The 27,088-nt window shown below is 37.1% G+C and overlaps 1 protein-coding gene across 1 annotated transcript in view; it reads right to left on the bottom strand.

The window, feature by feature from the left end:
• LOC137039727 (CD48 antigen-like) overlaps positions 1-26,384 on the bottom strand; it is a 44,353-nt gene extending 17,969 nt beyond the window's left edge. The window contains exons 1-2 of the mRNA XM_067415002.1: positions 26,322-26,384; positions 845-1,156 (exon numbers count right to left, since the gene is read on the bottom strand). Of these exons, the coding sequence (XP_067271103.1) occupies positions 845-1,156; positions 26,322-26,367 (358 nt within the window). The 5' untranslated portion in view covers positions 26,368-26,384. The remainder of the gene's footprint in view (positions 1-844; positions 1,157-26,321) is intronic.
• Between the last annotated feature and the right edge of the window lie 704 nt (positions 26,385-27,088).

The raw sequence follows: 27,088 nt of genomic DNA on the forward strand, positions 1-27,088 counted from the left end.
AACATGAATGAATAACCACTACATGACAAACAACACACACTAGGAATTCAAGTGAAAAGACATGGTAGTAATGACACAAATGTCCACATTTTTATAATTTAATCTGTTTGCTAAGATAGGCTCTGTTTTTGCTTTCCTTTCAATTCATATGTAATAGGAAATAGAAAACTAGGGCTGAATACGAAATTGCCCCCTAAACCCTCATTCATATTTCTATGTTAGTCCACTAATACAGTTCACTTGAAGGAGAGAATGAAAACAAGTGCGCTAAGTGAGACAGCTGATGTGTGTACATCAGCTGTACACTCGTTATTGCGGTGCAATGTGATATCAAATGAGTGCACTCAATAAAGTCCACTATGGTTTTGGTCACTACTACAAATGGCTGTCCCATCAAACAATGCCCTATTTGAAGGACACTTGAGGGAAATAATGCCCTATTTGAGGGAAATAATGCCCTATTTGAGGAGTGTAGTGTAATTTCTTTCACTCAGGTTTTTCAGCAGGTGTGATGCAATCATATATTTAAATGTACTGTGTGATTGTTTTTTTATGTTTATCACTGTACAATTTCATACACATAAAGTGTAGATACTATAGTTCTCATGTATAAAAAGTTATCTATATAGCACCTCCTTTCAAGGGTTTACGGTCACATTACAAGGAAAAACACTAACACATACAACCAAAAGTAGAAACAGGAAATTTCATATAATAAGCATCAGCAAACAGAAGTGCTAAGACGTTAAGAGTTTCTCAAAATCAGTGACGTAACCTAATTTGATGCCTAATCCAACTGATCTAAACATGACCACTGTCACAATAAAAGAATTGAACTACTCACCATAGACTGTTACATCGAATTTCCTGGATGTTGTCCCTCTGTTGATGTCAAGTTGATAAAGTCCAGAGTTTTTTATTCGGATATTTTCGATGGTGAGAGATCCAGTCTGTTTGTCCAGCTTCAGATTGCCTTTGAATCTCTCATCATCAACATCTGTGATGTAATTTCCTCCAACAATTTTAGCTATGATGGTTTTGTCTGATCCATACAGCCACAATATCTGATCGCTACTCTGTATTTTAGTAAGGCCAGTCGGTAGGGTTAAATTATCTCCCTCGGTCCCTTGGCTCTTTTCATCAGCCCCAAACACACCTGGAATATAGACACAGTATTTCAAAACCCTGTTTCAGCAAGTGATTTTCATCAAATAAAATCTGAAAATAATTAAAGGTGCACTATGTAGTATTTTTGCAGTAAAATATCCAAAAACCACTAGGCCAGAGTAATATATTTTGTTCCCCCACACACACGTTAGAATATGTTAGAAAAGTGAAATCGTTTTACCACCCCTTTAAACATATTAGTGTACCATGTTTATTTACTCCTGCAATAATGGTCATTACTATTAAAGGTGCACTATGCAACTTTTCCATCTGCTAGAGGGCGCCTATACAAAATAAAGGCGTAGCTTAATGGTGCAATTTAATTAATGTTAAAAATGGGGGTCATTTTTCATTGCTGTAGGATAGTAGGCCCGATAGTAAAACTGATGAACTCACGAGCAGCTGATACTGAGCATGCACGTGCGTAACCGAACGTGCAGCGGTTCTCGGATCACCAGAACAGAATCGAAAACTGTTTCTTTCGGACACGATACTGAGAACAGATGAGCTGAGCATGCGTGTTGTGTTGTATGTTCAGAGGAATGAAATGCAGGTTTCAAGTGTATAAAACGAATCACATTTGGAAACGTCACATAAAGCTGTCTTATCACTGTATTATTTTAAAGTTTGTAAATGCAATGGATTATAAAACGGTCAAACTAAACATGTATTTGTGTTATCAATAATGCATGATATTTTCAGGAACAGTTTTTTTCTTATTTCATTTGTAAGTCGATACATATTTTAAAATGTAATCAAAACAATAGGTTCGATATCAGACAAAGTTACATATTCAGCTTGTATGGAATTACCTTTGTCTCAATAAAACTGAACTAAACTTTTTCAGAAAATATGCCATTACAAAAGAAGAAAAACACTTTGAAAATGAAAAAAAATGAACTCCGTTGCACAAATGTAACAGGATATTCAGTATACTTCATTCTTTGTTAATGTTTTTCAAATATTCGTTTTCGCAAATCGTGGATTGTGAATGCATTGCCAAAGATTTAGCTTACGTTTCTCAGTTTTTCGTTTGCTGTTTTGACACAAACCTCTCATGGGGGCGGGCTTAACAGTGATCTATTCCAGGGGTTTTCAAACTTCACGATGCCAAGGACCCCCAGATATGAGAAACCTTTATGGGGGACCCCTTTCCTAAAATACATCTATATATTTATTTATTTATAAACTATTAGATAAATAGTGTGACATTATAAATACAACATATTGTTTCCAAACTTAAATTGGTTATACTTATTGTATGTATTAACTTGAAGAAAAACATTTTCAATGAAAATGTACTTGTTTAAGCAACTTTCATAATGTAGTTCTTTGTAAGCAGCATGCGTACCATGTTAAGAACCCCAGTGAACAAGATAAAAGGGACTAGAGTGAGAAAAACTCACTAGAAAGATACAAAGCAAACATATAAAAATGTTGAAAGTATGTATATGGCAAACAAGGAGAAACAATTAGAAATGAAACCATTAGATTGTTTGGTAGACTCAATTTTTGCTTTGTCTTTTTATTCTCTGAAATTTTCTGGGGACCCCTTAGAACCTTCTGGAGGACCCCTGGGGGTCCCCGGACCCCAGTTTGAAAACCCCTGAACTATTCTGATTGGATACAGAGCTTTTGATGGACAGGTCCTCTCTGACCTGCGCATATTGGAATGATCTCACGGTGCTTTGTATTAGGCTAGTTCGTAAAGATGAGCTCTCAGGAGAGACATGGAGGAGCGGCGGCGGCTTCATCATCATCATCTTCACCCGCTTGCTCTTCAAGGCAGCAATAAGTTTGTGTTATTGAAGTAACCAATAATATCGATAAAAGTTGCATGTGGTCATATTTTGGCTTTTACAAAAGTCCTGAGGGAAACTTAATTGAGTATGGTCACCTGTCTGCAGAACATGCAAAAAGAAAGTCGCTGCTATAGGGGCAAACACTTCAAATCTGTCAAGTCGTTTTTCTAGTCTTCTTAAATGTTCTTCCATATAGCATTGAGCCCAACACAGCGGCAAATCTACATTAACTACATTCACGCACCGGCTCATCACCTTGTTAGTTGCGGTGGGTGACTTACAACAAGCTAACGTTACCAAACTATAATCACTAAGACTTTGGACTTGTACATTGCTATCATAATTGTTTGTCTTTGGTGATGTATTAAAGACTCAGCATCGCATGTATCAAAAGAGAAATAATTTCATTCAACGTTTAAAATTAATAAAATAGACTAGACAGTAGGGCTGGGACAACGCGTCGACGTCATCGAAAAATACGTCGACGCAAAATATGCGCGTCGATTCGTCAGACTCAAAATAAAGAAGGCGGCGCCGGAGAGTAGTAGCAACCATAGATGTACATAATAAAGTATTTTATGTAATTAAGTATATTATTTATTATGTATATCTATGGTAGCAACACGAGTGGCTCCTCAGACTTTCAGAAGTGCAAGGCTTGCGGGTTGGCCACAGTCTATGGGGTTGGCGCGCGGTGCGCACGGAGCATCACAGGGATGCGCGCACGCGTTTTGTTGTCACGGCTACATAAACAAATTTCTGCACACAGGAAGACAGATGTTTTGGTAATATTTGATGTATTTTAATCACAAAAACAAACGTTTGCATCAAGTGAAAGCATCTGACACATTGGCTACGTTACCTACATAATAAGCTGTTTTAAATTTAAAATGTTCAATGTCTAATCGCGCTGATGTCACCGAGGGTATCCATCCTCTTAGAGAGCAGTTTCATCCCAGGACTATTCCGGTTTTAAACGGAGTATTGGCGCCCATAATGCACTCTACATGTAACTGTTTTCACTGTCATGCCGCGGATGCGGGTGGGTTTTCTGTTGCGGGTCAGCCACGGGGCTGTGTGGCGTTTTCTCTGCCATTGGACACTAGAAGCTTTGTCTGACGCGGCGCTGCTGCTGCTATTGATGCGGAGGGAAGCCCTATTCCTAATGTTAAACATAAATAGCCTACTGATACAGCAAAGACAACGTTGGCAGTAGCCACATATCTATGGTATTGACGGCAAAATAGGCTACAGAATTTTTCTTTCTGTATTGACAGTTGCAACATTTCAAAATCGATAATTGACGTTTTTTATTATTACAATTAGGCCTATATCTGCATTTATGTAAACCTACAGACTTTCAAACATGAAAATGTAATTTAATAATATGTATTCGTGTCAAAATGATGTATAAACATCTTTTCCTATTCTATTTTGCCTGGAGACGCTCCCAACACGCGTGAAAAATAGGCGCTCTTCTATTTCCACCATGCACGCGTTTTCCACGCGTCACAGGCAGTGTGCAAACTCCAACCTGTTAACATGTGAGCCGAAACAAAAACGGACACGCAACGCAGCCGAGACGCTCACGCTAGCAGTGTGTCCCCGGATTTGATTAACCAACTTGTTGATATTTAATCGATGGCATAGCCTGTAGGCTGAGTTGCATACATAGAAAAATCGTATAATATGTTTCTTTGTTGTAGGTTTATACTTATTTATTTGTTTGTGTGTGTGTGTGTGTGTGTGTGTGTGTGTAGCCTACTTTATGTTTTCAAGGTTTTATTGAATGCATTGCTCTTGTATAGTCTTACTTTGGAATTTTAAGAGCAATAAACATATATTGCAATGTTAAGGAATTCGTTTTTTCATTCAGATAATGAAATCAACATGTATAAATTGCTATTAGGCAATTAATGGGGAGATAATCGGTAATCGAATCGAATCGTAACCGAATCGGACAGGAAAAATTAATCGTTAGATTAATTGATGCATCGAAAAAATAATTGCTAGATTAATCATTTAAAAAATAATCGTTTATCCCAGCCCTACTAGACAGCCCTTACTGGAATTCCACAACTACTGAACTTTCTACTCTCTCTCCTCTCCCAACCAGCCCACTGTCGGAGAGGTGTGTGTGTGTGTGTCACTCACTGAGATGGATGCGTGTGTGTGTGTGTGTGTGTGAGATGCACGGTGGACCAATCCACTGTGAGGTAAGAGAGGGGGGACTCAAAATGTTTCTCAACTTAAAACGCATTTTTTTGCCCGTTTGCATTTTTAGTGTTTTACTACTCACACAATTAAGTAGGCTAACTACTAATAACTAATATTATTGATATACAGCGTAGAGTAAAAAAATGCTGACCACAGTTAAGGTTTAACCTGTTTGGGAAGTGTTTGTCATGTTTTGACAATAAAGGATAGTTTAAAACACAAGTTAACCCTTTTCTACATCTTTCACGCAGGAGCAAAAATATTTAAAGTTAAAAAGAAATAAAGATTTTACATTTATCGTGATATTTATCGATATCGACTGATGTGGAAAATGATAGTGATAATTTGTTTGGCCATATCGCCCAGCCCTACTTTGAAGGGTCTAGACCCAGACAGGCCGAGACCGAGTATAGACCAAGACCAGTGGAAGTCCCCACTTATGATAAAATGTGGTATATGCATATGATTGGCACTGCTCTCGTATATGCGGGTGTGTAAGTGTACCATGAGAGAAGTTTTGATTATCAAAAGGCATTGCAGCTTTGTGGGAATTAATCTTTTTCTTTTATGAGCAAATAATACTTAAAGGACAACTCCGGCGAATTTTTAAGTTTATCTTGATCGTTATATCTTTGAGTACAGTCTATAGAAAAAAACAAACCGGATTGGTGCTTGCAACAAGGAGGTATTACAGTTAATGCCCAGACCAGGGGCGTAGCCATCTGTTCAGGAGTGTGGGGGACAGAAATGTCGTAATACCAATTTTTTTTCGACTGATATAATTTATCGCATCTCTTGCTTTTAATTTGGTAAGATATCAAATACACTTCTGAGCAATAACCTCTAATATCTATAATATTTTATGCCAATTTTATGATTGGTTTACTACAAACACTTGTGCATTAAGTCTCCATAGATTTTATGCAAATTAAAAAAAATAATAATAATATTCTGATGTAAATCAGCTGTTCTCTATATGTGAATATATAGTAGTGTGATTTATTCCTGTGATCAAAGCTGCATTTATCATCATTACTCCAGTCTTCAGTGTCACATAATCCTTCACTAATCAATCTCAAATGATGATTTGATGATCAACACACATTTATGATTATTATCAGTTGTGCTGCTCATGGGGCTGCTTAATTTTTGTGGAAACCATCTAAACATTTGTGGTACAATTAAAAAAAGAGAGAAATTAATACGTTTATTGATCAGACATGCATTCAATTGATCACAAGTGATATTTTTTATATTATAAAAGATAATTTATTTAATAAATGCAAATAAAAGCTGTCAATTGAACTTTCTATTCATCAAAGAATCCTAAAAAATAAAATGAATCATGGTTTCCACAACATTTAAGCAGCACAACTGTTTTCAACACAGATAATAATCATAAATGTGTGTTGATCATCAAATCCTCATATGAGAATGATCAGTGAAGGATCATGTGACACTGAAGACTGGAGTAATGATGATAAATTCAGCTTTGATCACAGGAATAAATTATTCAGATAGCAAAAAGGCTGTTTTAATTTGTAATAATATTTCACAATATTACTGTTTAACTGTTTTTGATTAAATAAATGCAGCCTTGGTAAGCAGACTACTGAACATTAAAAAAGCTGCATTATTCATATGATACTTTATTGTCAATAAATAGGCTACATTGAGATGACTTGAAAAACACATAAAGCATATATTGTCGCACTCGTCTGATTGTCTTCGTCACGTTTCATCACTCATAACGATTGTTTTCCTTCAGCTGCAGCTCCAGCTTGACAGGGTATTACTTCTACGAATCCACTTTTGGACTTTCTTTGAGAGCGCCCTCCTCATATTTAGATGCGAATAAAATGACAGTTCATTCTAGACATTGAATGAACGAATTTTCGATAATGCGATTTATCACGATAATGAATATGCACGATATTGATATCGTGGGCACTTTAAAATATCGTAAATAATAATTTATTAACAATTAATATTTTTTTATAATGCATTCAATAATAGCTTGCCAATCAACTGTATACAGTAAATGCTCAACACCGCAGTATTCTGCGTCAAAGGGACACACACTCAGATGTAATATGAGAAGCAGATGAAGGAGTGAAGGAGACGTGCTGCTGAAGTGCCGCTCAGTGACAGCAGAGGGCGCTGATGAACTGCAGAATGCGGCCGGTTACCCCGGAAACCAGCAAACAAACAAAAGAAACTGCGTGTAGTTTTTAAAACAGCCATTCGTTTTTTGTAATCTCAATGTTGTTCATCACAGCACCAAATACTTAATACTTAAAGACTTAATAGGCTATTTATTTTCAAATTTAAACATTTTTATGTTTTAATCTGGACTACAACATGCCCTAATGATTAGAACTGTTCTAATTATTTGTTATTGTTCAGTAAAACTTTGAGACATATGACTTCATTAGTTAACATGTTAATTCTTTATTACCAAACTGACAATGAAAAATACTTATAAAGAATTAATCATTCTAAGTAATGTTAATTTCTTAGTTAGTGTTTAATAACATTAAAATCAAAATAACTTTCTTAATGGACCTAAGATAAAACTAACAATGATCAGCATTTCTTAACTAACATTACCAAAAACATTATACTTTCTGTACCAAATGTAGCTGTTGCTCAATCTTAGGTAATGCATTAAATAATCAGACCTTATTGTAATTTGTTAGCCTACCTGTTGTTTTTTATAGCCTAATTCGTTTGCACTTTAATCTGTATGAAAATTGTACTTTTACAGCTCTGAAAAAAATCAAGAGACCACTTAACATTGATTTCTCATTGATTTTAAGTGTTAAGTGGTCTCTTAATTTTTTTTCCAGAGCTATATATATATGTTTGGTGCACTATTGTATTTAAACATTCAGTTATTTTTATTACAAAAATAGTTCTTATAGCTGGTATGCTATGGCAACACTTTTTTTGCAACTTATTTCAATATCGTGATAATATTGTATACAGTGATAAAACTTCAGCAATTAATCGCAACATGAAAAATTGATATTGGCACATGCCTAGTCATGCATAGATTATTTTTTGTCTCTGAATTTAAATCTCGATATATTAACATTGGTTTCTATGTAAATACATTTGACCGTGACGCGTATAGCGCGCTATCAACCGAGATTAGAGAAGGCTGTCTTTAGCGTCCCTGTTAACTTGCCCGCCGCCGCGCAGGGTAACATCCGTTTGAGTCGTCGCCTCTTAACAGACACAAAATGCAATTAAAATGTCTGTTCAACAAGAACAGGTCCCTTACACGACAACGAGATGCGTTTAGCCACTTAGCGATTGTTTAAATTCACCTGTTTTAAACGGCTAGCTGTGTCTTGCGCTGAAGTCCCTTGGGAACGACGTTGTAGCCGAAAAATAGTCCAGTTGAGAAGAGCGTTATGTTTATGAAGAGGCTCTTCTCATTGACTTAAAAATTTGCCGGAGTTGTCCTTTAACTTTTCGTCAGTGGGAGGCATGCATACGACGTGTCCATATTGTTTACGGTCTATGGTGGACAGAAACACCAAACTGACAGTAAAAGAGTTGACACAAAGCGCTCATGCCCATTTTAAAATTCAAATTTCCATAAAAACGCTAAACTCTATGAAGTATTAATAACAGGAGGTGGAATATAATCTACACTGCTAAATATAACTTACTCATCGCCATATAGTGTTTAATATAGCCTATCAATTTAAATTTGACATTACTAGCTTTTAATCTAAATCACTACCACACGTTAGCTTTTCGCTAGCCTGGTTGCCTTCCATCCCAGCATCCGGGTCTCCTGTTTTCTGAGTTCTTTAGACAACTGTGGTGAGTTGGATTATTAAAAAGACTCCATCAGACAACTGTGGTAAGTTTTGGATTCATCAACAAATACGGTAAGCCATGTCTTCTTCTCCTGTCATTGTCACTTGCACTGCATGCTACATGTTTAGCATATCTATCTCCGTTGGCGAACAGGGCTTCACATGTGATAAATGTAAGGAATTAATCAGGCTGACGGAGAAGATTTCAGATTTAGAGACACGCATCCAAGCTTTATGTGAGAGTAGTGAGAATGTAACAGCTTTAGATACTGCTTTGGATGCGACTAGCTTAGTGAACACTCATTGTTTGGTTCCGGCTGAACCCGCGCAGCAGGGCTGGGTGACGATGAGAAAGCATAGTCGCGGATCAAAAAACCGCTCTTCCGTTCCGATTAGAACATCAAACAGGTTCTCCCCACTCAGTGATGCACCCACTGAGGATCCTGTTGAAAGTGCCCTAGTTATTGGCGATTCTATTACACGGAATGTGAAAATAGAGACACCAGCCAACAGTCACATGTTTACCGGGAGCCAGAGCGCCTGACATCAAAGCAAATTTAAAAGTGCTGGCAAAAGCTAATCGTAAATTCCCTAAGATTATTATTCACGTTGGCACTAATGATGTTCGACTTCGCCAGTCGGAGATCACCAAAATTAACATTAAAGAGGTGTGTAAACTCGCAAGTACGATGTCAAAAGCCGTAGTTTTCTCTGGTCCTCTCCCTGCGAAAAGGAGTGATGAAATAGTTAGCAGATTATCATCACTCAATGGCTGGTTGTCTAAGTGGTGTCTGCAAAATAACATGGGGTTCATAGACAATTGGAAAAGTTTTTGGGGCAGACCTGACCTGTTGAAGATAGACGGCATTCATCCCTCCTGGGCTGGTGCTGCTCTTCTCTCTAGTAATTTGGCACATAGTCTTAGAGCTAAACCTTGACTCACTGGGGCCCAGGTCAGGAAGCAGACAAACTGGCTAAACCAACCGTCTGCTAGCTGTCTCACGTCACCAAAGTCAGCTAAATCCCAGCACATAGAGACTCTTTCACCTAGATATTATCATATAGAGACTGTGTCTGTTCCCCGAATTATTAAATACAAAAAAACCATCAAAACCATTCAACAGTAAAAATTTAATTGATGTCCAACAAATAAACAACAGATATAATACGGATGAACAATTGATAAAGCTCGGGTTGCTGAATATTCGATCCCTTTCGCCATAAACGCCTGTTGTCAATGATATGATTATAGATCATAACTTAGATGTGCTGTGCTTGACAGAAACCTGGCTAAAACTAGGGATGCACCGGTTGACCGGCCAAAAATCGGAACCGGACGGTTTTTGCTTCTGGCGCGCGACCGGCAACCGGACGTTTTTTTTTTTCTTTCCGCCGATTTTTCCGGAAGTGCGCCCGCTTGCGCAATCCACATACGCTTATATTACAATCATTCGCGATCGCGAACGTCACTTGTGGAAGCAGGACTGGAAATGCAGAGCTACCTGTCTGAAGTACAGATACCAAGAAGCAAACAGCCGTTGGTGTACGGGCACACAAATACGGTAAGAGCCGCTTTCCTGCACTCGCTGAAGTTGCGCGAGCTTCTCTCTGCGCCGTGCACAAGCGTCGATAGTGAGCACTTATTCAGCTCAGCTTCTCACGTGTTGAAAGAGAAACGAAACAGACTAACTTGTGAGAAAGCAAAAATGCTTCTGTTTGTAAAAAAGAACATCCATGCACTTGAAGTGAAATAGGCCTACTATCAGTTAAGGATGATCATTTTTATTTTATTTTTTATTTTACCTTACCTTAATTACATTGAATTAATTTGCTGTAGCATCTTTGTTTTCTTTGTTTTTTCGTTGCACTAAACATTATTTGATTTAACATTTTTTGGAACAATGTATTTATAAACTTTTTTTAATTATTTAATTTAATTATTTATTTTAATTTAACTGGTAAAGACTTTTTTTCTTTAAACTGAATTTAAAAACAAATGCTGATTTAAGTTAATTCTTTGTTTGGATTGTTCAATGTGTGTTGATTGTGTTGTTTGGATTGCAGAATATGCATATGTTAAAGTTAATAGGTAATGTTCATTTTTTTAATAGGTTCAACCTAAAATTTAATTTCCTATTAATTTCAGATTGCAAACTTGTTTTCATTGGCCAAAAGCCAAATTGGCCTATTAAATAACAAATAAACATCTTGTTCATGTATACTTTCTTTCTTTATTGTTTGTTGCTTAAAATAAAATAAAATCGGAAATCGGTATCGGAATCGGAATCGGCCAATTTGCTTGAAAAAAATCGGAATCGGCCATGTAAAATCATGATCGGTGCATCCCTAGCTAAAACCTGACGATTACATTACTTTAAATGAGTGCACCCCCCGAGATTATTGTTATAAACATGAGCCACGTCTGAAAGGTAAAGGGGGAGGTGTTGCTATAATTTATAATAATATTTTCAGCATTACTCAGAAGTCTAGTTTCAAATATAATTCCTTTGAAGTTTTGGTGCTTTATGTAACGTTGTGTAGTGTAAATGATAAATCCCGTCTGACATTTGTGTTGGCTACTGTATACAGGCCACCAGGGCACAATACAGACTTTATCAAAGAATTTGCTGATTTTGTATCGGAGTTAGTATTAGCTGTAGATAAAGTACTAATTGTTGGGGATTTTAATATCCACGTAGACAATGAAAAAGACGCATTGGGATTGGCATTTAGAGACATTCTAAACTCTATTGGAGTTAGACAACACATATCGGGACCCACTCATCGCCTTAATCATACTTTAGATCTAATAATGTCACATGGAATAAATGTTGATACTGTTAAAATTCTGCAGCAGAGCGATGACATCTCAGATCATTACCTAATATCATGTATACTTAATTTACCTAAGGCTGCAAAGCCATCCCCTCGCTTCAAATATGGCAGGACGATAACCGCTGCGACTAAAGATTGCTTTGTACATAATCTTCCTCATCAGTTCCATCTCCTCAGCATTACAGATAGCCAAGATGAACTTGATGCTGCAACAGAAACTATTGACTCTCTCTTTACTAGCACTTTAGACATAGTTGCTCCCCGGCGCTTAAAGAAGATTAAAGCAAATAATCCAACGCCGTGGTACAACGAGCACACTCGGGCCCTTAAAACAGCAGCCAGAAAAATGGAGCGCAGCTGGAAGAAAACAAAACTGGAGGTTTTTCGCAATTTGTGGAAAGAGAGCATGATTGCATACAGAGAGGCCATAAAAACTGCTAGATCTGCTTATTTCTCAACTCTTTTAGAAGAAAACAAACACAACCCTAAGTATTTATTCGATACAGTAGCTAAATTATCAAAAAATAAAGCTTCAGCTTCTGATGTTTGTAAACAACACAGCAGTAATGACTTTATGAACTTCTTTACTAGTAAGATTGATAATATTAGGAATAAAATTATAACCATGCAGCCGTCTATTACAGTATCACTTCAGACAGAGCGCTGTAGTGTCACTGAGGAAAAATTACACTCATTCACTACTATAGGAGGAGAAGAATTGGCTAAACTTGTAAAATCATCAAAATCAACAACATGTATGCTTGACCCTATACCGACTAGGCTATTAAAAGAGATACTTCCAGAGGTCATAGATCCTCTGCTTAATATCATTAATTCATCTTTGACATTAGGATATGTACCGAAAACTTTTTAAGTTGGCTATAATTAAACCACTTATTAAAAAAACGCAACTTGATCCTAAAGAATTAGTCAATTACAGGCCAATCTCGAATCTACCGTTTCTATCAAAAATACTAGAAAAGGCTGTGTCTTCACAATTATGTTCCTTTTTAGAAAGAAATGGTATATGTGAGGATTTCCAGTCAGGATTTAGACCGTATCATAGCACTGAGACTGCTCTAATTAGAGTTACAAATGATTTACTCTTATCATCTGATCGTGGTTGTATCTCTCTATTAGTGTTACTCGATCTTAGCGCTGCATTTGATACTATCGATCACAATATTCTTCTGAATAGAATCGAAAATTATGTTGGCGTTAGTGGAACTGCTTTGGCATGGTTTAAATCATACTTATCTGACCGTTATCAGTTTGTAGCAGTAAATGAAGAGATGTCACACCAATCACAAGTTCAGTATGGGGTACCGCAAGGCTCAGTGTTAGGACCGTTGCTTTTCACCCTGTATATGCTACCACTGGGAGATATCATTAGGAAACATGGCGTTAGTTTTCATTGTTATGCTGACGATACTCAGCTCTATATTTCCTCACGCCCTGACGAAACCTACCAATTCACAAGATTAACGGAATGCATAGCTGATATAAAAAATTGGATGAATAGAAATTTCCTGCAACTTAATTCAGATAAAACTGAATTTTTAATTATTGGACAGAAAAGTTCCACAAGTAGTAACCGAGAATACTGTCTAACACTTGATGACTGCTCTGTCAAGCCCTTGTCGTCAGTGAGGAACCTGGGTGTGCTCTTTGATACCAATCTTTCATTTGAAAGCCACGTTTCTAGCATCTGTAAAACCGCATTCTATCATCTTAAAAATATATCTAAATTACGGCACATGCTTTCAATGCAAAATGCTGAACAGTTAGTACATGCGTTCATGAGCTCAAGGCTAGATTATTGTAATGCTCTACTGGGTGGTTGCCCTGCTCGCTTAATAAACAAACTCCAGCTAGTCCAAAATGCAGCAGCTCGAGTTCTTACTAGAACCAGGAAGTATGATCATATTAGTCCAGTTCTGTCAGCATTGCACTGGCTCCCTATTAAACATCGCATACATTTTAAAATCTTGCTTATTACTTACAAAGCACTAAATCGTTTAGCTCCCCGGTACTTAAGCGAGCTCTTAACGCATTATACTCCATCACGTCTATTGCGGTCTCTAAACTCTGGCCAGTTGATAATACCTAGAATATCTAAATCAACTGCAGGCGGTCGATCCTTTTCCTATTTAGCTCCTAAACTGTGGAATAGTCTTCCTAGCATTGTTCGGGAAGCAGACACACTCTGTCAGTTTAAATCTAGACTAAAAACACATCTCTTTACTATGGCATACACATAGAACATTTTAAACTTTCATTATTCAAATCAATTGACTGATTGTTCGGCTGCATTAACTAGGTCAGCCGGAACCGGGAACACTTCCCATAACACCTGATGTACTCGTTACATCATAAAAAGAGTGGCATCTACGCTAATGTTAGTCTCTCTGTTTATCCCGAGGTTTATCCCGGATCTGGGCCGTGTCCGTATCGGATGGTGGACCTGCTCATCCTGGAGTGTCTGCTGAGCCGTGTCAAATGGTGTCTCCTCCGAATTTGCCTCACTGGCACGACATGCTCAAAACCCGTCATCGGCGCAATAATTCCAATCTTTCATGTATTCATACTCTTGTGTAATTGACGCACCATCCCATCATTTATTTCCAAATAAATCTGTCTCTTCCGTTATACCCTGAAATTTTGAATATTCCAATCTAATATGATTTCTGACCTGTAAGGTTGCCAGAATAATAATCTTACACGGTGTGTTAATAGGCCAGAGGAGAACTGGCACCCCGACTGAGTCTGGTTTCTCCCAAGGTTTATTTTTCTCCATCATGCCCTGATGGAGTTTTGGTTCCTTGCCACTGTCGCCTTTGGCTTGGCTTGCTCAGTTGGGGACACTAAAAATATGATTAAAGTTATTCAACTTATTATACAAATAAAATGTATGAATTAGGTCTTATTTAATTCTATAAACTTAAATACTGATCTGCCAACATTGTTGCTATATGATAAATTAAACTAAGCTGATAACATTACTGTTTTCTCCAGTACGACTGTACAGCCAAATCAATTTTGTCGCAATATTATCCTGTTTGACACTGTGAAGCTGCTTTGACACAATCGTGATTGTAAACGCGCTATATAAATAAAGTTGATTGATTGATTGATTGAATATGTATCATACAGATATGCAAGGGAAAATACTAGGCAAATTATTTTATATATTTTTCACTTACATTGTGGAAATGTTATTGTGCAGCTTTATTGTGCAACAGCAAGGAAAAGAAACCCTGTACTTGCATTTTATTTTGATTAACTACACACACACACACACACACACACACACACACACACAACCCTATCCTTGTGCAATACTGACAATAAATGTTAAAAAAATACAAAGAAAGTCATTTTTTTCTTATTTTGATATAAAATATCTTTATAAATATTAATATAATTTGGTATGTATGATCTCTTATCTTGTGATATGGATGATCTCGAAGTTTCTTTTGTTCCTCATTTTTACATTATTTACAAATAATTGTTTGGGTATATACTCATATCAATATTAGAAATAGCATTAACAATTAACAAATAGCCAAATGTTCTGCCATATACAATTTAATAAAATGATCAGCTAGCTAACAAACAACAACTTTTGTTCTGTATTCATCTTACTCCAGTCTAAACTAAATGATTTTAGACTATTTATTTTACTACACATTGTCAACATAAATAAACTGTGGATAATTAAAACTAATTCTTACTATCCACTCTTGCTAAATTGGGTAAGCACACTTCTGTTCTTATTTCTGAGGTGTTCTGATTAAATGACTAAACTGATTCGTTCAGTTCAGTATTGGACAGGTTGTTAAAATTATTTGGTTCAAATAAGTCATTCGGCCGTTAATCGGACATTAGCAGACCCGTTGTGTGTGAATCCTGACTGTTAGAACGTCGCAGAATATTTGTCACACAGAAAACACTTAACTAGAGCGAGCACTGAGCCCTTCCAAAGAAACTGAAGAAGAGAGATGATTTAAGAGAAGTAAGCATAAAGCCTTTACGATGCTATTCACGCTCTGTCACAAAGATTTGAGGAGAGACTGGATGCGTTCGGAAAAAAAGTTTGAAAGCTTTGAAAGGCAGGTACAATAACAGGTCTCTCAATAGGAATATGTTGTTAAAGTTAACTCAAGCTATTAGGGAATGGAGTGCAACCTATGCCACTGATAGGATGATGATAATAGGAGGTGATTTTAACATAGCACCTATTCCTGGCTTGATAGAAAACCTCCTAAAGGATCACAACCAGAATATAATGAAATGCTAAACAATTTTTGTTTATCCAATGACTTGGTAGATTATTGGAGAGTGACACACCCTAGTACAATACAATTTACATGGATCAGCCCAGCAGATGCTAACATATGCTAAAAGTTAGATTATTGGCTTGAATCTCCAAATATCAGCCGTCAAGCCAAATATCAACGAAGCGACTCATTGAGACCTGCCGCCACCTACTGATATTTTAGTTTCATGTTTAAACATTCTTTTCAACGTTTCTTATTGTATTAAAGGACAACTCCGGTGAGAAATGAACCTAGGGGTAATTAACAGATGGTTGAAAATCGAATGTGAAGAGTTTATTTTTAAATGGATCCCCTGGTGTTGAGACTTGTATGGCTTAATATAACATAAATGATGTCTCTTACTGAATTATGTAGTAGAAAACCCATGAAAGATCTACGTTATTTAAAAAAATCGATTTTATATTTGGACCATGGGCGGCGCCATTTTGTTTGCGTTCTAGGTTGATGACGTAGATTGGTTGAACTCCTCAATCAGCTGGCGTTACCCGTAGCTATTTTTACCACAACGCAACTCGAAAATTGTTTCAGAGTTAAACAAAACCAATGAATTGCTTTGTAATTGTACTTAAAACACACTCAAACATACATGTGCACACAAACTCACCTACACAAGTCACAAACAGATCGGCGGGCGCGCACACACACCTGACAGACTGCGCTGTCTCAATCGAGATGTTGGGCTGCTCAGTCTCCACGACAGGGGCTGAATCCGAAATCGACCCCCTATACCTTGAAATAGGGCATTATTTGAAGGGACGGCCATTTGTAGTGTTGTCCGACACCATAGTGGACATGTTCGAGTGCAGTCATTCAGTCTCACGTTCACCGCAATAACAAGTGTACAGCCGATTTACAACAGCTGTCCGACTTCACGCACTCGTCTTCATTCACTCCTTCAAGTTGTATTAGTGAACAAAAGTAGCGAAAGTAATTTGTGTCTTAAAAGTGAAAGTTTAAAGATTGAGGTTAATTCACTGAGCTTGTGCTCAAACTTTAATGCAAAAACCAATCCCATGCATCATCACCAAAACATCCTGCCTCTCTTCCTCACGTTATCCCATCATCCTACCTAGATATTTCCCTCTGTTGGATACATTAGGCATTACAGTTAATCTACTGCATATCAACAGTCTATCTATGATATCAACACAGGGAATAGTGATGTATGCGCGCACGCAGTGCGTGTGTGTTCGCGCCGATCTGTTCGCGCCTCATATGTGTGTGTGTGTGTGTGTGTGTGTGTGTTCGCGCCGATCTGTTGGGGTGTGTGTGAGTCTGTGTGAGCGAGAGAGTTTGTGTCCACATGTATGTTTGAGTGCGTGAAGTCGGACAGCTGTTTGTAAATCGGCTTTACACTCGTTATTGCGGTGCAACGTGAGACTGAATGACTGCACTCGAACATGTCCACTATGATGTCGGACAACACTACAAATGGCCGTCCCTTCAAATAATGCCCTATTTCAGGGTATAGGGGTCGATTTCAGATTCAGCCCCTGTCATGGAGACTGAGCAGCCCAACATCTCGATTGAGACAACGCAGTCTGTCAGGTGTGTGTGCCCGGCCGCCGATCTGTTTGTGTAGGTGAGTTTGTGTGCACATGTATGTTTGAGTGTGTTTTAAGTACAATTACAAAGCAATTCATTGGTTTTGTTTAACTCTGAAACAATTTTCGAGTTGCGTTGTGGTAAAAATAGCTACGGGTAACTCCAGCTGATTGAGGAGTTCAACCACTCTACGTCATCAACCTAGAACGCAAACAAAATGGCGCCGCCCATGGTCCAAATATAAAACCAATAACGTAGATCTTTCATGGGTTTTCTACTACATAATTCAGTAAGAGACATCATTTATGTTATATTAAGCCATACAAGTCTCAACACCAGGGGATCCCTTTAAGATTATTCTGGGAAAAATTGTGATTTAAAATGCGATTATTGTTATTATTATTTTTTATAAATGAAAAGTGTGTGTATATAACATTTTGTGTTTTTATATTAATGTGACTAATAATTATAATAATTATGATTATTATTAATGGTAAAAATATTTTTAAAAATAAGAAATATTACCACTACAGTAAGATTTTTATAATTACAAATAATAAAAGAGTATGTCAGAATAAATATAACAATATAATACTAATTATTATTATTATTTTAGTAATATTTTACAGAACTTATTTTACAAAAAAAAAAAAACAGCTGGGTTATCTATTAATATGCAGACAGCCTATGACTAAAAAACATTAGAAAGGTCTAAGCCTAAGGAGTTATTGTAAAAAAATAAAATAAAAATAAAAAAGGTGTGTGTGTGTGTGTGTGTGTGTTGTTGTTTATCTGTGATATACATTTCTTAAAGTCTATGTCTTTAATATGAAATATGAACCTCTTGTGCATCCACTGACACAAACTCCAGTACACTGAAGAAAAACATGGATTGTCCAATAAATAAGGTTTAAAATTCATTAAGTATTATTTTCTTATTATTGATTACCCAAAAGTTTTTAATTCATACTGAAAGCCAGAGGGCGCCCTCGAGCAGAAAACGCCACATTCGCCTCAGAGAAGTAATTGACATTAGTTTTCAGGAAATCCCTGATGTGAAGCTGACGCGGTGTAAACAGAAGATAGAGACGCTTTGATTAAACATGACGACAATAAACGCGACTGCAGCAAAATATGGTGTATTGAGTTCTTCAAGCCGTCAAGGATATTTTCATAATAATAAAGTTATAATGCAGTGCTGATTGAGATAGACTTCTAGCCTGACCAAGATAAAATCAAGATGTTTGGTCTGGAAACTCACCATTGACAGGGCTCAATCCGAGGGGCGGGATAAACGGTTGTCTTTCAAACTCCCTCTGTACGCGATAGGATAGCGCTAAAACCAACCAGAGCAACGAAGGTGAAGCAGAGCTCGCTGACTGATTAAACATTCGCCATATCCGGTCGGCTAAACTCCGAACACATCTTCCCTTTTTAAGAATGACTTCAGTGCCGTTCTTTGTTCTTTTCTCAGAGGAAAGCTTAACTCCAAGTCTTCTGGAGGCGCGGGCAGAGCTGATTCGAAAGACCGCCGTTCGCCAGTTTCTGTGTTAACTAGAAGCACGCAAACGCAACTCGGCCGTCGTCATTATGGCCCTGCCCGCCGACTCTATACACGATGTGATTGGGCCGTCCAGATTCTGAGGAATACAGCTCAGATAGGAATTGAGAGTTGCTAGACCACACTTGCGGGCAAATTAAATTTGCTGCCGCTAGGGAGCGTTTAGATTTCTAGGTTAACTTCTTAATCCGCACCGGATCGTGGGCGGGGCGTCTGTCGCAAGTGGGCGTGTCTCTACTTATAATTACTTTTGTTTTATACAAACTGTTCAATCAACTATATCAAACTATGTATCATTTGAAAGCTAAAACACTCAAGATTCATGTTCTGAACTCGTTTTTGCAATAAATAAACCAGAGAGGAAAGGGTTAAATTAAATGCTAAAGCAGTGGCTATTTAAACATTAGCATAATGAACGCGGTACTCATCTTTCATCTCCTGACGTTCAGATCAGATCGGACGAATCCACAAAACAACAGCATACATGTCTGTGTAAGAGTCCACTCTTCAAAATGCATCCCACTTTTAATCCAAAACAACGAAAAAATAAGGGGAAAAAACTAAAAATCCTCCGTTGTTTGCATAAGCGTTTTGCGTTAAGAAGAGTAATCAATCATGTCCATTTTCAATGAAATAGCGATTGTAAGCCTTATTTTGACAATCTCCCCTGTACTGTGGACTGTTCCGGTCATATTAAACCCTCCCATGTCTCTTTCCTTCAATCACAAGCCCGGTTAGAAAACATGCTAGAAAGGGAGCGCGTCACTGGGTGATACATCTGTCAGTCAAACTCGCCGGTCCTTAGTTGGATAAGCCAGTCAATGCCTAGCCAATGCATAGCTAGCATAGATTTGATTGATGGATGTAGTAACGAATCAAAAGACAATATTTTGCGTAGTTTATGTAAGAGATGTCGTAAGAAGCATTGGTGAATACCTCATGCTTACTTAGCTGTTACTTAGCGTCGTCTTCACAGTATTCATTCATCGTATCCAGCGCCTGCCAGTATGAGCACACACACTTACACACAACGCGCAGACTAAATTAGAGACTGTTTTTATCAACTAAATGAGTTTTTTTACACTTGTAAATTCTGTAAATAGTTGTTTTAGTTATCAGGGACTGCAAATGCATTATAATTAGCAGTTTATTGCAGATTTATTTGAATAAAAAATACTCTTTACTATTACACAAATGTTCTAATATAATTGGACTTTATTGAAAGGACGCCCAGTCTTTTTTGACATAAAAGCTTACAGAAGCTACATTTTTCAGAGAATCGTCCTCAAATTTTAATCAAAGCATGATCAGACATTCATATATTTAGGTTATTTTTAGGTTATTTCAGGGCATTAAAATTAAAATCTAATATTTTTTTCCAAAAGGGATTAATAAAAAAATAAAAACGTGAGTCACTTACATGCATATTTCCCCTTGTTTTAATCTGTCCCTATACTACTTTGAGTTATTATGACTTTTGGGTAACATAATTTAAAGTGTCTAGTTTAAAATAAGACCACATTTATGGATATAGACCATAGGGTTTAAGAGCTGCAGACATTTTTATTTGGGGTATGTCATTTTTTTATTTATTTCTCAGGGCAGGGCGAGGGTTAAGAGGTTAATAGACTTCATCACTGTACAGAATACTATAAAATAACGCCTCATCTGCCTCACTCTGTGATGAGAAGCCACATCAGCTCACAAACACTCGACTGATGATATGAAGTGAGGTAAAGCATGTTATTAAACATTGTCTTTTGTTGAACAGGTTTATGAACGCTTCACTAGTTTGTGAAGATGGTTGACTCGTGTTGCTTTTTCAAACGCACGTTATAAGGGACTCAAACTCGCAGTCTTTCAGACGGAGCAGCGTTTACTCCTGATCACAAATCCGCTCCGCTAACACTGCAGGGGCATTTATTTATTTAATTAAAATCGCAGCCTTTGAGCTTTCATAATCGCACACAAGCCAAATCGCGATTGCGGTTCAATTTCGATTAATCGTGCAGCCCTAGTCTGGTGAGTATTCAAGTCGGATATGTCTTTAGTGAACATATACAGCTGAGGTAATTAGATCCGTGCAGGTCTTATAGAGACCTAATATTCTGTGTGATTTCAAACACCAATGAAAAATAGAAAACTACCACATGCTTGGCTAAATAACTAAAATATATTTATTAAGAATCAGTGTATAATTAAATTATGGAGTGAAGACTAAGTAAGCAGTTTTTTATTTGATTATTTAAGTTCTTTCTTGACTTGCTACTGTTAAATATACCTAATGAAGCTGAAAAATAAAGCACTGTTTTTGTCATATTGTTTGTAATTTGCATTTTTTGGTTATTTTTAAAAACAAAGATACAATACAAAATATTATAATTATAAAATTACACTTAAAAAATATTGAATTACTCATATAATGAAATAAGATTTTGGCCATCCCAACCTGTTGAGAAGTGAAATGTTAGTGAATGATAACATTATTGATAATTTGATCTCTGTAAAGATCTTCACACTGGCATGCAGTTATTATAGCAATAAAAGGAGGGAATGGTCAAAACCCAGGGCAGGAACATGCTGGACAAGTGAATTTTTAGTAAAAAAAATAAAACAATGAATAATAAGTTCTGTTGTCATATTCATTATATCTATTTTTTAATAAAAAGTTAACATGAAAGTGTTAACTTTCATTAAAAAAAAAAAATGTTGTGCAACTTAACTTTCATGAAACATGAAAGTTAAGTTGCACAACATAAATACAATGTTTAGGCATTATTGTTATTTATATCACTATTATTTAGATTTATTGGTTGTAGGTTTAGTTTTAGATTGAACTACCGGTATGTTTACCTTTTTTAAGTAATTTGAAATAGATTTTTATATAATATAATATGACAATTGTATGAATTAAAATGGTTTAGTTTCAGTTATTAATGTATGCAATTTCAGCAATAAAACACATTTTCTAAAAAGAAAACAAACTAGATGTTAATTTTAAGATACCCGTCTTGTTGTCTCTTAGTGCTCTTTAATTAAGAAAAAAGTAATTATTATCCGATTAATCGATTGATTAAGTGGTAGATTAATCGATTACAAAAATAATTGATAGCTGCAGCCCTACAATAGAGGGTATGCATCGTCGATAGTCGGGACTCAGTGGGACTGCTGCATGAATGGATTTTGATTAGGGAAACGCAAGTAAAACAAAAAACTGTTATCAGTTTAAACTAAAGGTTTTGGACTCTATATTGTGTTCCTTACAACTTAAAGATCCAGTGATCCATGGATATTGACAGGCAGCCAGGAATCATGTTTTCCTGACATTTATATGAGCCTGATTTCGATACATAAATATTGTCATGAATGGAAAATAAAAGTTTTATTCAAATTCTGAATATATCATAGGGTCTCTCAATAGGAATATTAATATTTTGTTATATCGCTTAAATCAGCGTTTCCCAACCGGGGTGCCGTCTGACGTGAGCGGGGGTGCCGTGTAAAAGGTGCAGCACGCACTTGCACCGCGGTTCATCTCACATCTGATGATGACGCATCTTTAATATGGGTTGTAACTTGAAAAACATGCTTTTATGTTTCTGTCGATGGATACACATGCTGGCTCCTCAGTGATAGGCCTACAACAGCAATAATAAAAGAAAAATGGGCAAAACGGTCTCTCTTTGTAAACTGTTTTCAATGCATGCGAGTGCTGCCATATGTCCAGTCATTTTGCCGTCATCACCCGGGTATATTCGCCGCGCGCGCGCTGTGTGAAGATTTATCTCTGCACTAATCTGAGAGCACGCACAAATATTGAGTTCTCTTTCAAGTCTTGTGCTTGAACGGACAAGTCACACAAAAAGTATGTCAACATGTCGATCTTGATGAGTATCCAAGCAGACATAGTCTGAGTATGCCTTAAGAGAACTTTATACAGTTGAGAAAGACGAGCATATCCCTGTATTAGGTCTTAAAGGGTCATGAAACCCCCCTGCTGCAGCGGTGTTTTTTCACACCTTCGATTTGAAAAAGCTTGTTAAAAGGGGAGTGGTCGACTGTGAAAAGGTGGGATGGTATTGTGTGGAAAGAGGGAATGTTTGCATAAATTGGGGAGTGTCTGTCAGTAGGTGCTGAGCGGTTCTGAGACATGTTCTTGGTTCACGTTGGCATTGTTTACCACAGAGAGATTAAATGAGGGATGAGTACAGCGAATGAGAGAGCTATAAGTGGCGTGCAGCAGAGATCGCAAATCATTCAGCTCTTCAAAGTTCAAACCAGCATAATTCAGTGAGAAATGAAAATAAATGTTATTCTGCATGACGAAATATTTTGCAAACGTGATAAAACTATATTTGTCCAAATATGCACGCTGTTTGGCAAGATGAACAACGCGCCGACGTGATAAGAGAACGTGAACCACCCAACATGCGCTGTTATGGAGATGTGTAATTCTAGATCGGGGTAAAAGCGAAGAGGTTTGAGGCTAGTCTCGACCGCGCATTGCCGTGACGATCCGCGCTGTCTATCACTCGGCAGCTAAATCTATATTTGTCCAAATATGCAGCACACTGTTTCACTAAGAGCCCGAACACACGCGGTTTAGTGCATGGCTGTGACGACAAATAAAACGGAGAGGACGTGGCTTTTGTTCATTAGCCTACAGATTACAGATTGGTTATTTTGCACTCCTGACATAGATAGTCAACGCTTGGAGGTTCGGCGTGCGATTCCTCAGGTGAATTTTACTTTACCGAGCCTTTGTAGCAAAGGCTTCCACAGACGGCGCCGGTTACAGCTCGCTCGGCGCCCTTTACGTTACTTCGTATCAGCACAACGCCTAGCTTTCCTCCGTGACTTTTCCGCACGCTGCTTCCAAAACTTCCCCACCATATCTCTACAATAATGATGTAAGACGAGCCTGACAGAAGTGACTGTCTCATGCATATTAACTAAATTATCTTGTATGCATACTACAGCGCAGGGATTGGACTGAATGAGCTTCATGTCATGAATATATATCGAGAATCGCTCGGAGCGGTCGACGTCAGCATGTGCCCAGCAGCCCATACTTGGGCCGAAAAGGCCGTGCCGACGTCAGCATTTGTGACGTTGCTCCGACTAAACTTTTCAAACCGGAAGACAGAAATCGCTCTGAAAAATGCAAAAATAACTATTTTCACATATGCATACCATTAATGAGTACCCTTAGTGTTTTCAATGATGTGCAGCCTATACATATCTGTTTACATCTCAAAAAAAGTGTTTTGGGGTTTCATGACCCTTTAAAGGGGCAGTGGCCTTTACTCTGTTTAATGTCAAACTAAAGATAAGGACATCACTCACTGCTCTTGATTGAATAGCTTGTGTAAGTTTAATAAGGATTAATCTTTAATTTAAACAGTTAAATATGCAGTTATTTTACATTTGATTATTTAATTTCTCTACCTAAAACTAATGTTAGACCTAACTGAAAAATCTGAAAAGCATTATTCATTTTATCAGTATCTTTGCTCAATAGTATTTATTTGTGTTGCTGCTTGTATTTAAGTTATTTGTTCTTATTTTCTTTATTTTTATTAGTCCTTTATTATCTGAACATATAAATACTGAACCGTACTGAAACCGTGAACCTAAAACGTTATACAAACCGACCCGTGAGCAATCCGTACCGTTACACGTAACATATGTTAGGGGGTGCCACAGAATTGTGAAAATTTTCGAAGGGTGCCATGACTGAAAAAAGGTTGGGAAACACTGGCCTAGATAGTGTGCAAAGAGCATTCCCTTTATAATCACTAAAAGCTGTCAGTCATTCAATGAATGTGATCTCAAGTTCTGTTATATTAATCAACCAATTTCTTACATGTCTACACTTGGAGTATATACCTTATTCAGAGCAGTACTATAACAGTTTTGAAGAACTGGAAAATTTCGGAGTTTAAGGAGCTGGCTATGAGGGTAAGACTTACCATTCCAATGGCATCCGCTGTAAAAGGCGTTATAAAGCTTCTACATCACTTATTTTCCACTGCTTTTTTTATCTACTGAAACCTCTTTGAAATATATTTTTGCAGTGTTTCATAAGCAGAACAATCCAAAAATACATTAAATAACAGTACAACCCACTGAAGAGATGGCATGTCTATCCCCGCTGGCTCACTTTCATACTAATTTCTTTCATAAAGAAGGCACTGCTGTGAATAAGATCTATTAGTGCATGTACAGGACTCGTCGCTGGACAAAAACTCAGGTGGTAAGTGGATTCTAACTTCAATTGGCTTCATTACTCACCAAAGCGAATAGCCATATGCACATACTCTCTATTAATCATATAAATTAGCTAATGTTAGCTAAAGTTAAGGCAAATGTTAACAATTGAATTAAAAAAAGGTACCACAAACATTACATATACACTTACATTGTTGTGTAAGTAGCTGTTTAAATTAATGATAATACAATCGTTTCTTTGTCTGAACTGTAGAGCATGAAAAGGAAAGCAAAGGAAGATAGGTGGATACATTCCTTTTTTACAAAAAAAAGTAGTACCATCCGAATTGAATATGACAAAGAGGCAGGGGGAAATACTGATACAGAGGTCTCCAGTAGCAGTGGAAATGTCTGGTGCTAAGAGAGGCGATGAGGAAGCTTTGGTACAGCATGCCATAGTCAGTAGTATTTTATTTTTTTATTTTTTGGCCACCCCAATAAAATCACTGTTTTTTTTGTTTTTTTTTGGCCACCCCTGAAAAAATGCTCTGGCTACGCCCCTGCATGCACAGTTCTCGATTCAGCCGATATTCCCGCTCGCGCATTATATTAATGTACGTTACCTTCGCGCTACAATAATGCGCTCTCGAGGAAATAACGCCGTAAGGGAACGTTAAAATAACGGCAAAGAACCAAAAACTAAACGTTCTGGGAACCAAACATTGTTAGCTGGGTGGGTTAAGAAACATTGTTCCTTTTCGGTTTCCGGTTTAAAAAGCGAAAACGAAAGTGCTGAAGATAGATCACTTACCGTTACTTAAAAGTGACAACAAAAGGATCACTATAAAGTTATCCATTCCGTTCGATTTTAAATCCGATTTTATGATTCGTGGAGATTTTTCGACCAACTCTTGTTGTTTCTGAACCACACCCCAACCAGGGGTCGTTCTTCTTCTTCTATGGATTTATTGGCGGGTCGCATACCAACTTTTGGTGCATACCGCCACCACCTTTGCTGGAGTGTGAAGTGATTTCTTCTTCTTCTTTCTTTGGGTTTTAGCAGCTTGCATCCTTGATGTTGCATTACTGCCATCTTCTGGTTCTAATTATTTCCCATATACTATACTTTTTTTTTTTTTGTTAACAAAAAACAAAGAACTGCAAAATACAAAACTCTCGTAGGGGAAAGATAATATACATACATATATACAAATGTCAAAAAACAAAACAAAAGGTAATAACTAAACAGAAAACAGCAAACAACAACAATAAAAGGGTTACTTAAAAACAAGTCAAAGGCAAGATGGCTAAAGATAATAAAATTAACATTTGGAGCAACACATACAAAGGGAGATTAATCAAAACAGCAATTTCCTAGATATGTCACTGCACATTTTTCTTGCGATTTTAGTTGATTTGATATTTTCCAGTGAGGTAAAAAAATAATTTAAAATCATTTATAAACCAAACAAAGGAAGGCTTAGAACATCTCCACTTACTGCAATGAATATGATATTTACCCATAAGAATAATCATATTAACTAAATCTGATACTGATGAATCTATGTTATCCATATA

The sequence above is a fragment of the Pseudorasbora parva genome, chromosome 14, assembly GCF_024679245.1.
Source record: "Pseudorasbora parva isolate DD20220531a chromosome 14, ASM2467924v1, whole genome shotgun sequence".
Classification (NCBI taxonomy): domain Eukaryota; kingdom Metazoa; phylum Chordata; class Actinopteri; order Cypriniformes; family Gobionidae; genus Pseudorasbora; species Pseudorasbora parva.